This window comes from Anomaloglossus baeobatrachus, assembly GCF_048569485.1.
Source record: "Anomaloglossus baeobatrachus isolate aAnoBae1 chromosome 5 unlocalized genomic scaffold, aAnoBae1.hap1 SUPER_5_unloc_9, whole genome shotgun sequence".
Classification (NCBI taxonomy): Eukaryota; Metazoa; Chordata; class Amphibia; order Anura; family Aromobatidae; genus Anomaloglossus; species Anomaloglossus baeobatrachus.
The window spans coordinates 950,518-966,796 of NW_027441813.1; the positions used below are offsets into that span (position 1 = coordinate 950,518).

The following is a 16,279-nucleotide window of genomic DNA, read 5'->3' on the forward strand; positions in this document are numbered from 1 at the left end:
CAAAACCCCCATGCCGTGCAGACCCCATGCCTGCACTGCGCTTGGATCCAGAACCAGAAACCCAACTAGTGACTCCTCCTGTGATTACCACGTCACCAAAAGGATTACTGACCATAACAACGATCCCATATATATATGAGGTAATACTCACCAAAGGAGTAATCCCTTACCCCGACAAAAAAAAAACACCTGTGCTTCCGAGTACCTGTAACCTGAACCACTGTACCCACCTATGACTCCCCGGCAACCATCAACTCTTTAATATATAACCCTTGGCAACAACCCTGACCCATATATGAGGCATTGATCACCAACGGAGCAATACTTCCACCCTGCAGACAACCTTGTACCTGCAAGTCACCAGTAACCGGAGCCACTGTACCTTCCCCAATGGCTTTCCATCCAGACACCAGTAACCATTAGAGCTCCTCTGGACCAGACCTACCCCGCTGCTGTGACAAAGGACATAAACACCATTATTCATATTGACCATTCACATATACATCATATAAATAAACAAATACTCCCACTTTACCAACCAACGTATTCACCCCACTTACAAGAATCCCCAAATAACAGTATACATCACAATCCACAAAGAAATACTCTTTCCTTTTTCCTGTTTTGTTCTTTGTTTTTGTTTTTTTTTTATATATATATATCCACACAACACACTTTCCCCAATCCTTTCTTTTCACACTTTTTTTTTTTATTTTTTTTTATTTTTTTACATAAAGCCTCTTTAAAAGTTACTAACTATACATGCTTATAAACATAACAATAACAATACACAATAGAAGGGAGGGTGGGTGGGAAGCTGTCGTCCAGGAAGTGCAAGAGAAGGTAACTGGCTCCCACCTCCTCCTATATATCCATGCAGCTCCTCCTTTTCCTCCCACCATACTCCCCTCCCTAACCAATCATCATCTTCTTCCACCTTCCTATGATATCACCATTTAACCCCATCAACTCCCTACCCTCCAGACTGTCATGTCGCCCCTACACCCTATGGGTTCCATGGCTTTCTTGACAGTTCCAGGAGGGATTTGTCCGGTCGTTGATTCCTGTATTACTCCCAATTACCCCCTACCTTGTATAATTAACACACCGACACTGCTTATGACTTGATTGAATTGGCCACAGCAGCCCTTTATTGCCTATTGTTTACACACTAACACAAGGGGGCGCCGTCCAACGGGCGTCCCCAACATTTAACAATAGGTAATACCATAATAATACAGTACGTAATCCAATACGTAACCCTGGGTAGGCCCGGTCCAGAAACCACCTTCCACCACCAAAACATGATCCCTGGCCGCAACACACACCGGGCCGGAGATGAGGTATTAATCACCTACGGATCAATACTCCAACCTTGCAGGACCTCATGCCTGCAAGATCCCTGTAACCGGAGCCACTATATCCTACAAGTGACTCTCCAATCAAATAACATTATCCGTTAAACCGCCTCTGGACCAGACCTACCCCCGCCACAGGACAGGCCACGTGACACCTTGCGTGGCCTGGACCCCCACACACCCAAAGCTTGCTTCTCTAACCTGCAAGCCGAAACCAACCGTTAAACCCTTCCATCCATCAACTTAAGCTCTGGGCCTCCTATATGCACCAGCCAACGTTACCAGCTCACCTTACTACACCGCACTACCATCATCCTTGGTGACTGCACATGCCACCTCAAATCTCTTCGAACGTACCCATATCCCAATTTATTCACTTTTTTTTTTTTTAAATCGCCCTTCAATACGGGCCACAACACCATGGCCACCCCATAACAAGGCCACCACCATGTATCAATCACCCCTGATACCACGACTCGGTACCCAAAACAACATACAGGAATCCACCTCGTTCCTTTCCACACCATCCTACTTATAAGCCAGTACCACCCCGTAGTACTAAACCACTTTTAAGTAACCCTGTCTCCTCCTCAAAAGGGACCCAGCCATATCACTGGCTCCCTATGACGGCCACTCAGGCACACCCCGACACACCGTGCCACGAGCTCCCAAACCATGCCTGGATCACTGCCATGCCCCACCGGCATCAGTTAAACCAATTAACTGCAACACTGACAGTACCATTGGCCTACCCATTACTGACCAAATAAACTACCATACCGTCACCCTGCCCCTCCTCCTGTCTCCAGCTGAATTCAACTGCAACTGGGGTTAATATATTCCAAACAGGATCATACTTACACTGCCTACTTAACTGGGTCACCTCGTACCCTGAACCAGGTTCCCCCCGGGGAAACGCCTAAGTGACCCCCACTTGGCAATAATTCTGATCCATAACCTCCAAATTTCCCGAAAAGTCGTCCTAGCAACCTAACCAAGAGGCGAGGGAATAAACCGCCCTCGGCCTTCCCCCAGGCTCATAACACATGCATTAGACATACCACTCCCTAGAGCAATAAATCACTACCGGTCTCCCCCGACCGATGTAGCCCGTCATCCAAACCCTCTGAAAACAACAAGGCTCAATCTGCCATACCCAGAAAAGTTCTAAGACCTTCCCACGTACTCAACCACCACACTATTGGACAACAATCATCCGAATTTGGGCCCCTTTAACTTTCCAGGAAGCCCACCCGACCTAACGGAACCATGTCCACCAAAGTTAACGCGGCTACAAAACCACCACACAATCACAACCCTCGCCCTGCACCCATGGCTGAAGCAAAGATGCCGAAGCATTACTTTCAATCCCCAAGGTCCCCAACAACCTCTCCAAACAATAATTTGCGTCCCACTTCCTTCCGCAAACCACACCAACGACAAGTTGCCCGCACTACAAAGTACACCGTAAAATTGCCCCCCATACCACTATCCTGATTGACTCCATACGCAACTATCGGCATCAGGAGACACAAACTTTCCAAACACCATATCCAAACATATTGTTCCTAAAGGAAACCTTGTAACACACAACCCCCTGCGAGCCCTCATATCAGAGGTCCAAACCCAACTTGCATCGCCCCCCCATCCTCACGGGTATACGAGGAATGCCATTGTTACATCTGCAGCCCCCCATTGCTGATTACCGAGTTCACCAGCAACCGCCCAAAGCTGCCCACCACCTACAGGAACCCCAATTCAGGCCCGCCGGGCCCTCAGTCCCCCCAGAACCAAACACCATAATGGGATAATAAGAGAACTAACCATAAAGTAGCCACTAGGCTACCATCCACCAACTTAATCCATCCAGCGCCCAGGACCAAGCCATACTGCCCTCGAACTAACGATACCCCAAACCGTACCAATCACGCCGCACCCAAGATGCGGTTCCAAACCCACAAGGAAAAACCATGACACCAACCAACGCCTCACCAGCTCCCACAATTCCGCTCTCCTTACTCCACTTATCCACAGCAACCCTAACGCCATACCGGAGTCCTGCCCTCACACTCATCACTCACAAAATCCCCCGAAAACTCCCCGCACACTCCGAACTGCGGGACCTCTTTGCCTAGTAACCTCGGCCAGCATAATCCAACCAATATGAACTACCATGCAGAATAAGATTCCTCATAAAACCCGACCAATGAACCTTCAAATAAATGCTCCGTCTCCCCTGCGTGCGCAAGCCGAGATCATCAGCACCCGTAACCAATCCTCAATGACCTAAAAGTGCATCCCCCACCCTGAACTGTGACCACCGGCCTGACACCACATGCACCCCTATGGCTATACCGCCATGGCACCACCTCGTCCCTAACTCTGGCCCGGCCTCTACTACATGACCCAAACCCCCCGAGGACCAAGTCTCACACCCAACTGCAGCTCAGCGTCCCCTCGGAACCGCCACCCCATTGTCCTCTGCCATCCATCTGTCCAAATGTTACTGACATCCTGATGTCCTTCTCCCTCCCCGCCGTCGTCCACTTCCATCTTGGATGCGTGAGGCAGCTCTGCCACGCCTCCCCCACCACGGCCACCCATGCGAGCCGCCGCGTGGGCATAGTCATCTCCCGCTCCGTTGCTTGTCCCGCGGTGACAGCCCCAGGAGACCGTCCTGTCCCCCGTGCCGCCACCCCGGGTCTTGACGTCTTGCGACTGCGCCCCTCCCCCTCGCCAATCGCCAGGGGGGGGGGGCTCCACACCCGACCTCACTGACGCCCGGCTCTGGACCGCAGCCGTCGCCGTTTCCGGCCCTCCAGGGCCACCGCAGGCCTCCTGTCGCCGGGTCCTCCCTCCCCAAGGGAGACCGCTGCTACCGGGGGGCTGCACGATCGACGTACGTGACCAGGCGGTCCCTCAGAGTTCCCACCGTCAGTCTCACTCACCGCCACCAGGGACCGGCACACCCGACCTTCTCCTGGCACCCGATCTCCTGCCGTCCGCAGCCCCGCGGTCCCCCCGCCGACTGCGAGGGGTTCTGCTGGCCTCACTCTGCCGCCGGACGCGTTCCCAGCCAGGAGCCGCCGCATTCACTCCTACTCCAGCCGTAGGCCCGGGACCGGAAGTAGGCCCCCGTGTTGGCCACTCTCACCTCCCGGTCGTCGCGGCCGGAATGCAGATTCCTCCCGCCGGCCGGAGCAGCCGCCAAATTCTGCTGCTGCTCGGCCCACCGCGGAGGGTCCCCGGAGGGGCTCTGACATCACCTCCTCGCCCCCCTGCGCCCGGGGAATACCTGTGGGGGGGGGCCGTAATCGCCGCCCACTGCTACTGGGGCAGCGAGGGGAATGCGCCAACGGGTAACCCCGGCAGCCCTGATCTGGGACTGCACTGCCAGGGGCCCGTGCGCCGCTACCGCTGATCACCTGGAGATCCTCTCTGCAATCCCTGTTCCGTTCAAGCTGCAGATCTGCAATGTCCGGATCCATCAGGCTGGATGTCATGATGGAGGTTCCCCAGCCCGTCCAACCTGCAGATCTGCGATGTCCGGATCCATCAGGCTGGATGTCATGATGGAGGTTCCCCAGCCCGTCCAAGCTGTCGTCCAGGAAGTGCAAGAGAAGGTAACTGGCTCCCACCTCCTCCTATATATCCATGCAGCTCCTCCTTTTCCTCCCACCATACTCCCCTCCCTAACCAATCATCATCTTCTTCCACCTTCCTATGATATCACCATTTAACCCCATCAACTCCCTACCCTCCAGACTGTCATGTCGCCCCTACACCCTATGGGTTCCATGGCTTTCTGAAACGGTCAGACAGATTCACAATGATTTGTGCACTTTTATGTTATACGATTTTGATTGTATTGTAATTTTTTACTCTTACTACTTGTTAACCAATTACCATATTTTTCGGACTTTAAGATACACCCCTCCCCCCCAAAATAAATTGTGTAGAAAAGGGGGGGTCTTAGGGAAAGGTGGGGTGCGTCATAGTCCTGATGTGACGGTGACTGGAGGGGCGGCGGTGGAGGAGTGGGTCACAGGAGGCAGAAACCAGGGCTAACAGTGTACCCGCTAATAACAAAAGTGAATATTCACTGCTCCCCTCACCCATAATCCAGTCTACCTCAACGCACTGAAGCCAGCATCGAGAGATGAGCGGGATTATGAGCATGGGGAGTAGTGAATATTCATTCATTAATTGCAGGCACACATGATCACCCAATCACCAGCTAACTGCTGCAGCTCGGTGATCACGTGTTTTTTATTAGAGAATGAATATTCACTGCTCCACACGCCCATAATCCTAGGTGTGGGGAGCAGTGAATATTCCGGCAGCCGACGTCCGCGTGTACCTGTAGGTGCATGGCAGTGACGTCATGCGATGTGCCGCTTATACACTGAAGTCACTTGCCAGCATCAAAGACAACACCGCACACTGGGGGAGCAGAGGGATGGTGAGTACAATCAGTTGTTTTTTTATGTCTGCAGCGTGATGAGAAACATATATGTGACGCCCTGGACAACCAGGGGTCACAGGTTAGTAGACACCACACACACCCCCACACTAGGAAGTTAACATCCGTCAATCAAGACCTGATTGCCTCCCTTAGTGTTAGACAGGCACAATGGGTGGGCGGAGTCAGGCGGAAAGACACGCCCACCGAGAAGTCTGCTGGCCTGAGGCAGGGAAGCAGCTCAGTCCAGTCATGGACAGTAGTCTGAGTAGTGCAGTGTGAAGTTCAGAGTTGGACAGTAAGGAGTAGAGTCCAGTTGTGGACAGTGAGGAGTACAGTTGGCACAGTTGAGTGGAGAGCAGAGTGTGACACACAGCGCTGCAAGGGACCTGAGTCGGAACCTAGGACCCTCACACAGTCAGGCAGGCAGACGGCAGGGGCCGCCTGCAGGAGACCGGGAACACGACCGGTGGAACCGTAGGGACCGGAACCGGGTTGGAGCCCGCCGGACCCGAACCAGGGAGCCAGCAGTCTACCGGAGCACCAGGAAGGGTACTCAGACCCTGACTAGGCCGTAGGCCACCATATAGTCGGATTTACTGATTGAGGTCTGGACCTCACGGGGTCCTTTCCCAACCAAAGACCCGATTGAAGGCAACAGCCCAATCCGACTGGATAGCAGCCACCGCCAGAGGCCATAAATCCAAGGGCCAGCGCCTGCGGGCAAAGGAGCTCCCACGACATATCCGCCGGGGAGTGGACCACCCGTGCTTAGGCACCGTGGTCCACTTACGTTAGGTGCAGGAGAAAGGGGACCCTGTCACACCGTCCAGTGCTGCAGCCGGCTGTGGGCCGCCCGTTCTACATCTTGTTTGGTTTACCAGAGACCCTGAGTGACTTAATCGTGAGTACCGCATCACAACGCAGCACTGCGCCCCGCACCATATCTCCCCGCAACCGGGCCCCGGGACACACCGCCCCTACCCACGGAGGGGTTAACACCAACGCTGCGCCCCGACACCGCTCCCGGAAGCCCGCCACCTTCACCGCAGCGGTGGTGCCCAGCATCACCACAACCCGTGGGTAGCGTCACGAAAACCACCCCAACACCAACATACCAAGATGAGAGCCATATATACCAGGATGGGGATCATGTATACTATTATGGGACAAAGATGGGGAACATATATGCCCGGATGAGGGACATATACACCAGGAAGAGAGAAACATTACTGGAAGAGGCCAAAATGGGGGACATTAGTACAGAATCGGGGGGGGATATTACCCCTATAAGGCTGCTTTCACATATCCGTTTTTTCCTGTGCGGCACAATCCGGCGCTTTGCAGAAAAAACGCAATCGGGTTTTTTTTGCCGCCGGTTGCGTTTTTTCCGCATAGACTTACATTAGCGCCGTATTGTGCCGCATGGCCTTGCGTTTCATCCAGTTTTTGACGGATGCGGCATATTTAGCCGATGCGGTGGCTGGATGGAACGTTGCCTGGCACGTTTTTTTGTCCGGCGAAAAAAACCGCATCACGCCGCATCCGGCCGATGCGTCGTGATATCCAATGCAAGCCTATTGACGCTGGATAAAGCGTCCTGCGGCAAAAATCGCATCCGTTTTTTTGCACTGCGCATGCTCAGTAGCCAGCCGCAACCGGCAAAAACCGTACGGGCCGCATGCAAAAACGTATGCAAAGGATGCGTTTTTTTCGCCGCATCCGTTGCATAGGTTTTAGAGCCGGATTGGCCGGCTCTGCTAAAACCGGATGTGTGAAAGCAGCCTTACCATGTCAGCAGCAGGTTCCCCCTGACTACATATTTTGTTTCAATTTTTTTTCCTATCTTCCTCCTCTAAAACATAGGTGCGTCTTATGGTCATAATAATATAGTAAGTTTAAAAAGAAAATGGTGTTTTCCCTGACCAATTCTTACTTGAGCAATTGATTTTAGGATAAAACCCTTTGACTCACGGTATAACATGAATCCTTCTCCCATGTGACTCATCTGACAACAGGACCTGATTAATGATAAAAACATTTGCCAAATTCTGAATGCAAGAATGTCTCCTTTACTGTGTGGGTTTTCTCATGGTCAACAAAAATTGTTTTACCAATTAAACATTTCAAATGTTCACAACATGAAAAAGGTTCTTTCCCTGTGCAGCTTCTTCAGATGTTTAACGAGATTTGATTTTGTAAAATAACATTTTCCACACTCTGAACATAAAAATGGCTTCTCCTCTGTATGATATCTTTGATGACTAACAAGATTTGATTTCCGAGTAAAACAATTCCCACATTCTGAACATGAAAATGGCTTGTCCCCTGTATGAGATCTTTGATGCGAAACAAGAGCAGTTTTCTGAATAAAACATTTCCCACATTCCAAGCATGAAAATGGCCTCTCCCCTGTGTGAGATCTTTGATGCCTAACAAGAGCTGATTTCCAAGTAAAACATTTCCCACATTCCAGGCATGAAAATGGCTTCTCCCCTGTATGAGATCTTTGATGCAAAACAAGATGTGATTTCCGAATAAAACATTTCCCACATTCCAAGCATGAAAATGGCTTCTCCCCTGTATGAGATCTTTGATGGCTAACAAGAGCTGTTTTCTGAATAAAACATTTCCCACATTCCAAGCATGAAAATGGCCTCTCCCCTGTGTGAGATCTTTGATGCCTAACAAGTTCTGATTTCCAAGTAAAACATTTCCCACATTCCAGGCATGAAAATGGCTTGTCCCCTGTATAAGATCTTTGATGCGAAACAAGTTGTGATTTCCGAATAAAACATTTCCCACATTCCAAGCATGAAAATGGCTTGTCCCCTGTATGAGATCTTTGATGCAAAACAAGAGCAGTTTTCTGAATAAAACATTTCCCACATTCCATGCATGAAAACAGCTTGTCCCCTGTATGAGATCTTTGATGCCTAACAAGAGCTGTTTTCTGAATAAAACATTTCCCACACTCTGAACATGAAAATGGCTTCTCTCCTGTGTGAATTTTCTGATGTCTAACAAAGCTTGATTTCTGAATAAAACATTTCCCACACTCTGAACATGAAAATGGCTTCTCTCCTGTGGAAGCCATTTCATGTTCCACATCCCTTCTGTAACTTTTATTTTGCTTGCAATTCTGTTGGACTTGCTCGTCATATGTATCACGTGTGATATTTTCATCATGTGTTATAAATTCTGAAGATATTAGATTTCCATCTGAATTCCCAATACAGTCATCTGCTAAAAATAAAAAACACAATGTTATTATTTTTTTAATATTACCTTGAAAGTATATTTATTTTTTTAAACCATAACATCAGAAATTAAATTAGGAAAAAATGTATTCTGAATCTGTTGTCCAATTTCGACATCTAAAGGCCGCTTTACACACAACGATATTGCTAGCGATCTCGTTAGCGATGTGACACGCCCAGATCGCTGCTACGATTTGCCGAGATCGCTCATAGGTCGTTTTGTAGCGGTCACACGTACCCATCTCACAAACGACGCAACATCGTTCAGCAATATATTGTTTGACCAAGGAGGTCGTGTGGACACCGTCACACAGCATTCCTCCCAACGATTCAGGCAACGACAGAAGCGTATAATTGTCCATAGCATACACCCTGGCGTGTGATTGGCAGGAGTATGATGGAAACACAGATTAAAACAGACAGGAAACACAAATTAAGACAGACGAGACAAATAGCAAACTCACAGCAATAAATAGGCAGCAACAAAAAGACAACAAGGGTTAACACCACAACAGTTCACAGTAATAATGCACAACAACAAATCGTAAGTCTGGATCACAACACCTCACCAGACCAGTATAGGTAACCTAAATGACTGGAGAAAAGGAGATACGGCAAAGAACGTGTGAAAAATTCCATTTTATTCATAAAAATATCATATATAATAAAATCACAACAATATGTGGTCAAAAGGACAAGGATCGGACAGGAGGTGAGGGAAGGTGGGTTGGGGGGGAGGCTTGAGGATGTGGGAGCAATCCTCCTTCGAAAAAGCAACGCTGCGAAACAGCTGTCAGGAGGCTGTTTCCTGCCCCTCGGAACCAACCACCAGGTATACTTATTTATGTTGCCCCTCCATTGTTCCGCCTTCCCTTGGCTGCATGGTGAATTGGATTGGGACTAATAATCGCACAGTAACCCTGTGCCTTGTATTGCCTTAAATTCTCCCTTGGTTCTGTGCAGCACCAGTATTAACTCTTACATGTCTGTGGTGTACATAATGGGAGATTACATGTGTGCTGCCTCAGCCGGTGATTATTTTTGCATGTACACTTTAGTAGCCCCCCCTCTGGTTCAGCTCCTTTGCCACAATTATAATTGAGAAAACCTTTCCATATCTTCAGGCCCCTTGATTGCGCGGTGCACCTGGCTCAGACTTGCTGTGCATGTGTATATACAGGGGCGTAACGACCGCGGTCGCAGAGGTCGCCACTGCGACCGGGCCCGCAGGGTTATAGGGGCCCGGCAGCCGCTCTGCAGAGCCGGCTGCCGGGCCCCTATGTGTAGTGCCGCTGTGTAGTGGCCGACTACGCGACCGTCAGGGGGCCGGCCTGTGAGAGGGGCTCTCTGACCTGCGGCAGAGCAGAAGTGCTCCTGCACAGCACACGGAATCCATCCTTCCAGGACCTGCGATGATGTCACGCCCATGTGACTGTGTGGGAGGAGACACAGGATGCCGGGCACTGCGGGCAGAAAGCAGGAGAAGATACTGATTCCTGAACGATTTTGGACATATGACTCGTAATGAAAAAAGAGAGGACATGAGGGGCTGCAGGGTGAGTGGCATATGAGGGCTGCAGACTTTGACAGAAGGTTGTGAAGGGGTGCAGAGTGTTTGAGAGGGGTAAGTTGAGGTACAGGCAGGGTGTGAGACATATGAGAGTGTAGTGTGTGTGATATGGGGGGTGCAGGCTGTATGGGGAGCAGTGGTGTGACATATGGGGGCAGGGGCGTAACTACCGCGGTCGTAGGGGTCGGAAGGAGAAGAGAGGTACTTGTTTTTTTTATTTTGCTGGCTGCATGACACATGGAAACCCTGGTGGGGCTGGCTGCGTGACACCTGGGGGTACTGGCTGCATGACACCTGGGGGTACTGGCTGCATGACACCTGGGGGTACTGGATGCATGACACATGGAGGCCCGGGGGGGGGGGGGGGGGGATGGCTGCATGACACATGGAGGCCCTGGTGGGGCTTGCTGCATGACACATAGAGGCCCTGGGGGGGCTGGCTGCATGACACCTGGGGGGCTGGCTGCATGACACATGGAGGCCCTGGAGGGGCTGGCTGCATGACACATGGAGGCCCTGGTGGGGCTGGCTGCGTGACACAGAGGCCCTGGGGGGGCTGGCTGCATGACACCTGGGGGGCTGGCTGCATGACACATGGAGGCGCTGGAGGGGCTGGCTGCATGACACATGGAGGCCCTGGTGGGGCTGGCTGCGTGACACAGAGGCCCTGGGGGGGCTGGCTGCATGACACCTGGGGGTACTGGCTGCATGACACCTGGGGGTACTGGATGCATGACACATAGAGGCCCAGGGGGGGGGGGGGGGCTGGCTGCATGACACATGGAGGCCCTGGTGGGGCTGGCTGCATGACACATAGAGGCCCTGGGGTGGCTGGCTGCATGACACCTGGGGGGGGCTGGCTGCATGACACATGGAGGCCCTGGAGGGGCTGGCTGCATGACACATGGAGGCCCTGGCTGCATGACACATGGAGGCTCTGGTGGGGCTGGCTGCATGACACAGAGGCCCTGGGGGGGCTGGCTGCATGGCACCTGGGGGTACTGGCTGCATGACACATGGAGGCCCAGGGGGGGGGCTGGCTGCATGACACATGGAGGCCCTGGTGGGGCTGGCTGCATGACCCCTGGGGGGGCTGGCTGCATGACACATGGAAGCCCTGGTGGGGCTGGCTGCATGACACAGATGCCCTGGGGGGCTGGCTGCATGACACCTGGGGGTGCTGGCTGCATGACACATTGAGGCCCAGGGGGGTTCTGGCTGCATGACACATTGAGGCCCTGGGGGGCTGGCTGCATGACACAGATGCCCTGGGGGGCTGGCTGCATGACACCTGGGGGTGCTGGCTGCATGATACATTGAGGCTCAGGGGGGTTCTGGCTGCATGACACATTGAGGCCCTGGTGGGGCTGGCTGCATGACACATGGAGGCCCTGGGGGGGCTGGCTGCATGACACCTGGGGGGGCTGGCTGCATGATACATGGAGGCCCTGGGGGGGCTGGCTGCATGACACATTGAGGCCCTGGGGGGGGGGGGGGGGGGCTGGCTGCATGACACATGGAGGTCTATGGGACTGCATAATAAACATAAGGGACACCTTATACATGGACTAGGGGTGCATTATACATGGAGATCTATGGAGCTGCATTATACAAAATGAAGGACACCTTATACATGGAATATAGGGGTGCATTATACATGGAGGAGTATGGGGCTGCATAATACAATATGATGATTTATGGGGCTGCATTATAATACATGGAGGACTATGGAGCCTACCTTATACATGGACTATGGGGGTTATAAAACATGGAGGACTGTGGTGCAGTATAAAATATGGAGAATTATGGGGTGAATTATAATACATCGAGAACTATGGGAAATGCATTGTAATACATGGGGGACTATGGGAGTGCATTCTAATATATGACGGGTTATGTGGGACCCTTTATACTATATGGAAGGCTATGTGGGGGCCATTATAGTATTTGGAGAACTATATACAAGGGGGACAAAGATACAAGCATGGGATGGTAATGTTTTGTGGTGAAGGGGAAAAGGCTCTTTCCCTCAGCACCCAGCTTTCCCATGCTCTGCTGTACATCTTCTCTCAGCACCCACCTTTCCCATGCTCTGCTATACATCTTCTCTCAGCACCCACCTTTCCCATGCTCTGCTGTACATCTTCTCTCAGCACCCACCTTTCCCATGCTCTGCTATACATCTTCTCTCAGCACCCAGCTTTCCCATGCTCTGATATGGGAAAGCTGGGTGCTGAGGGTAAGATTGATATCAGAACATAGCAAAGCTGGGTGCTGATAGAGGGATTTCAGATCATGGGAAACCTGGGTGCTGTGGGTAAAAGCCAAGTGTCAGCGTCATTATCCTGTACACCGAGTGTCAGTGTCATTATCCTGTACACTGAGTGTCAGTGTCATTATCCCGTACCCTAAGTGTCGGGGTACGTAGAGGGGGGCCCCGGTCCAAATTTCGCATCAGGGCCCATCAAACTCTAGTTACGCCACTGTGTATATATATATGCATTTCTTTATGTGCAAATTGAGGAGTCACTTGGTCCTCGCCTGTGGCCCCGCGCAGTCACTTTGCTTATTTCCACTGTGGTTTCACATTTTCCAGATGGGCTTACTACATGCATGTATGTATACCCACTTGCTGATTGGTTGCATATCTCATGTGGTTCACATGACACATGACACATATCCTTCATTTTCTCTCTTGGCCCCAATTCACCACCAGCTCCTTACTATAGGTTGGCCCTACAATTGATGGCAACTCAGTCACTTGATTCTTCACCCTGGTTACTTCTGGGAGGCAGGTTGCTCCCACATTCTCCTCCTTGGCCTTCCAACACAAAACCCCACAGACAGGTATCCAACACCAGCCATCAAACCCTAGTCACCCCCCCAAGACAATAGGGAGACACCAGTGGGTGGGGCCAGGCAGATGGTGACGCCCACCTAGAGGTTCTGAGGTGTCAGGGGAGGGAAACACACAGAACAGTGCTAGACAGTTGAAGTGAGAGGATTGTGAAGTGGTGCTCAGGGGTTGAAGCCCCGGACTACTTAACCTGACTAGGTTAGGTGGCAAACGGCAGAGCTGGGCCACAGGCGATGGAGATCCGGTCGAGGGAGACCTTTAGTGGACCGGGGCAAAGTTGTAGCCCGCCGGTGCCGACAGCGAGAATCCGGTCCGGAGGCTGTGCACAGTCGGGGTCCCTGAACCCTGGAGCGAGGACAGCTTCAAGCACCTTTCTAATTAACCAGCAGGGGACAAGATTCCAAGTCTTGTCCCACCGACAGCCCAGATGCGAGACGGAAGCCCAACGAGGGGGATAGGGCGTCTGCAAGTTCCTGTTAAGATCCCACGGTTCAGTTCTCGCGGGCCACAGCTCCCACAGAAAAGACACCGGGAGCGGACTTCCCCGTTTCATGCGGACTAGTCAACACACAAGACACAAACCAAAAGTGCAGAAGGAAGGGCCCCTGTTCTGTCAACCGGTGTGCGAGACCCAAGCACACCCCTCCGGAGGCTACCGGTTATCGTCAGTTGGTTTACTATCTGGACTCTGTGTGACTTTATTCAAACAGTGAGTACACTGGTATCATCCGGTCCAACCCCGCAGACTGTGCCCCATCACTCCATCCCACCAACACCTGGGCCCCGGGACAACACCTCCCATACCCGTGGAGGGGATAAGATCCTGCTGCCCCACTCCATCAGCTCCGAGCACCCCCATACCAAGGCAGCGGCGGTGTCACCAACAATCACCGCAACCCACGGGTGGCGTCACTGACAAACCTCCCCTGTATAATAACTACCCCCTTTTCACTTGCGGGTGACGGACGGCTGCGCCCGAGTCCGGCTGCCACTAGAGCCACATCAACCGCCCGGATCCGAGCGTCTCGAGTGCCCCCCCTCCTGCTAAAGGTCAATTCCCCGCCCGCAACAGCATCGAAGGTCCTTAAGCAATCAACCTTAGATTACAACTGATGGGGTCCCTAAGAGACTGGGGTTTCTAAGAAATAGCGCAGTTTGACTCCTCTTGATGCTGGCCCTGACTGTAACTAGGTCTTATTTTCAGGGAAACAGGGCATTCATGAACCATCTGCAGGTCTTTGAGTTGCCTTCATAACAACATAGAAAAGGCACTAGAAACAAACAGCAGAAGAAGCAGAAGCAAAGAAAACACAGCTGAAAAAAAGCACAGCAGAAAACCTAAAAATGTAAACACAAAATTAGTGCAGAAAGTACATGAGTAGATATCTCTTACTGGATAGAGCTGGAGGAAACACATCCTGAGGAACATCGGGGTCTTCTTGTTTACAGTCCTGTGGGAGACGAGGACGGGGACATCTCTCTGGTGTTGTCCTCTTACTGGATAGAACTGGAGGAGACACATACAGGGACTGAATTCATTCCTTACATACAGATAATTATAGGCCGTGTGTATTTAGTCCTGTCTATTACCTGGTGATGTGAGGGGCTGGGGAACCTCCATCATGACGTCCTTGTACAGATCTTTGTGTCCTTCTAAATACTCCCACTCCTCCATGGAGAAATAGACGGTGACGTCCTGACACCTTATAGGAACCTGACACATACAATGATACCGTCACCCCCGATCCCTTCATAGCGTTACTGTATAATGTCCCAGCATTCCCAGCAGTGTCACCTCTCCAGTCAGCAGCTCAATCATCTTGTAGGTGAGTTCTAGGATCTTCTGGTCATTGATGTCCTCATGTATCGGGGGGTGAGGTGGAGGCCCCGTGATTGGGCTCAGGGGTCTTCCCCATCCCTCAGACACAGGGGCCTGACAGCGCTCACTAGAGGTCTTCTTCACTACTGTGTAATCCTGGTTATGGAGAGACACAGTAATAAATCTCACTCCAGACATTTCCAGAGTCCTCACCTCTCCAGTTCTGTCCATCTGTTATTCCCATAGATAAGAATGATGTAATGTGACGTCATCAGAATCTCTTACCTCTCCAGTAAGCCGGAAGAGGATCTCTAGGGTGAGGTGTAATATCCTCTCCGCCATCTTGTCCCTATCCATATCCATCCTTGATAGGTCAATCAGGAGAATTCTCTTATATAGAAGATCTCCACTGAGAGGATCCGATATTGTAGGGACCTGAATGGGGAGAAGATGACGATGTAACATCATAAAGAATCCTGTATAGTAACATAATTACTGGAGTCGCCGCGAATTTGCCAAATCCGTTAGCGAGGGGAACCTCCTGGGTTTCCCAGCAGCCAAGTCCCGACAGAAGGCAACAGTCCAACCGAGAGAGGGAAACACAGTCACCGCCAAGGCTAAAGTTCCCAAGGCCAGAGCCTGCGGGCAAAAGGGGCTCCTCCAGCCCATATCCAAGCTGGGGAGCGGGTTACCGATGGGAACCCATTGGAACTGTTTACAGTACACAGGTGCAGGGAAAGGCAGTCACCATCAACCTGCCGGGAGAAACAACACCGCAGCTGTCTGTGGGACACGTCCATCCAGCCGTGTGTTTTACCGAGAACTGTGTCCTCATCATTGGCTGAGTGAGTACAACCGTGCCGTGCGGCACAGCGCTGCCCCCGCGACCCTGCACCTCGCCAGGCCCCGTAACCCGCCTGCCATCCATCCCTACCCCATCACCGGGCCCCGGG

The 16,279-nt window shown here is 51.7% G+C and overlaps 1 protein-coding gene across 1 annotated transcript; it reads right to left on the reverse strand.

Annotated features, from left to right (window-relative positions):
- Positions 1 to 7,640: 7,640 nt before the first annotated feature.
- On the reverse strand, positions 7,641 to 15,195 carry LOC142259344 (uncharacterized). Its single transcript, XM_075331808.1, has 3 exons — positions 15,098 to 15,195; positions 14,901 to 15,014; positions 7,641 to 9,066 (listed from the first exon to the last, which is right to left on the reverse strand). The coding sequence occupies exons 1-3, from the start codon at positions 15,180 to 15,182 to the stop codon at positions 7,955 to 7,957; spliced, it is 1,311 nt and encodes a 436-aa protein (XP_075187923.1). The 5' UTR covers positions 15,183 to 15,195; the 3' UTR covers positions 7,641 to 7,954.
- Between the last annotated feature and the right edge of the window lie 1,084 nt (positions 15,196 to 16,279).

Coding starts and splice junctions, on each gene's coding strand:
- LOC142259344 (XM_075331808.1), bottom strand. CDS start 15,182: ATGGAGGAGTGGGAGTATTTAGAAGGACACAAAGATCTGTACAAGGAC. Junction 15,015..15,097: donor CCAGCCCCTCACATCACCAG/GTAATAGACAGG, acceptor TGTCTCCTCCAG/TTCTATCCAGTAAGAGGACA. Junction 9,067..14,900: donor GTTTCCTCCAGCTCTATCCA/GTAAGAGATATC, acceptor TTTTATTTTTAG/CAGATGACTGTATTGGGAAT.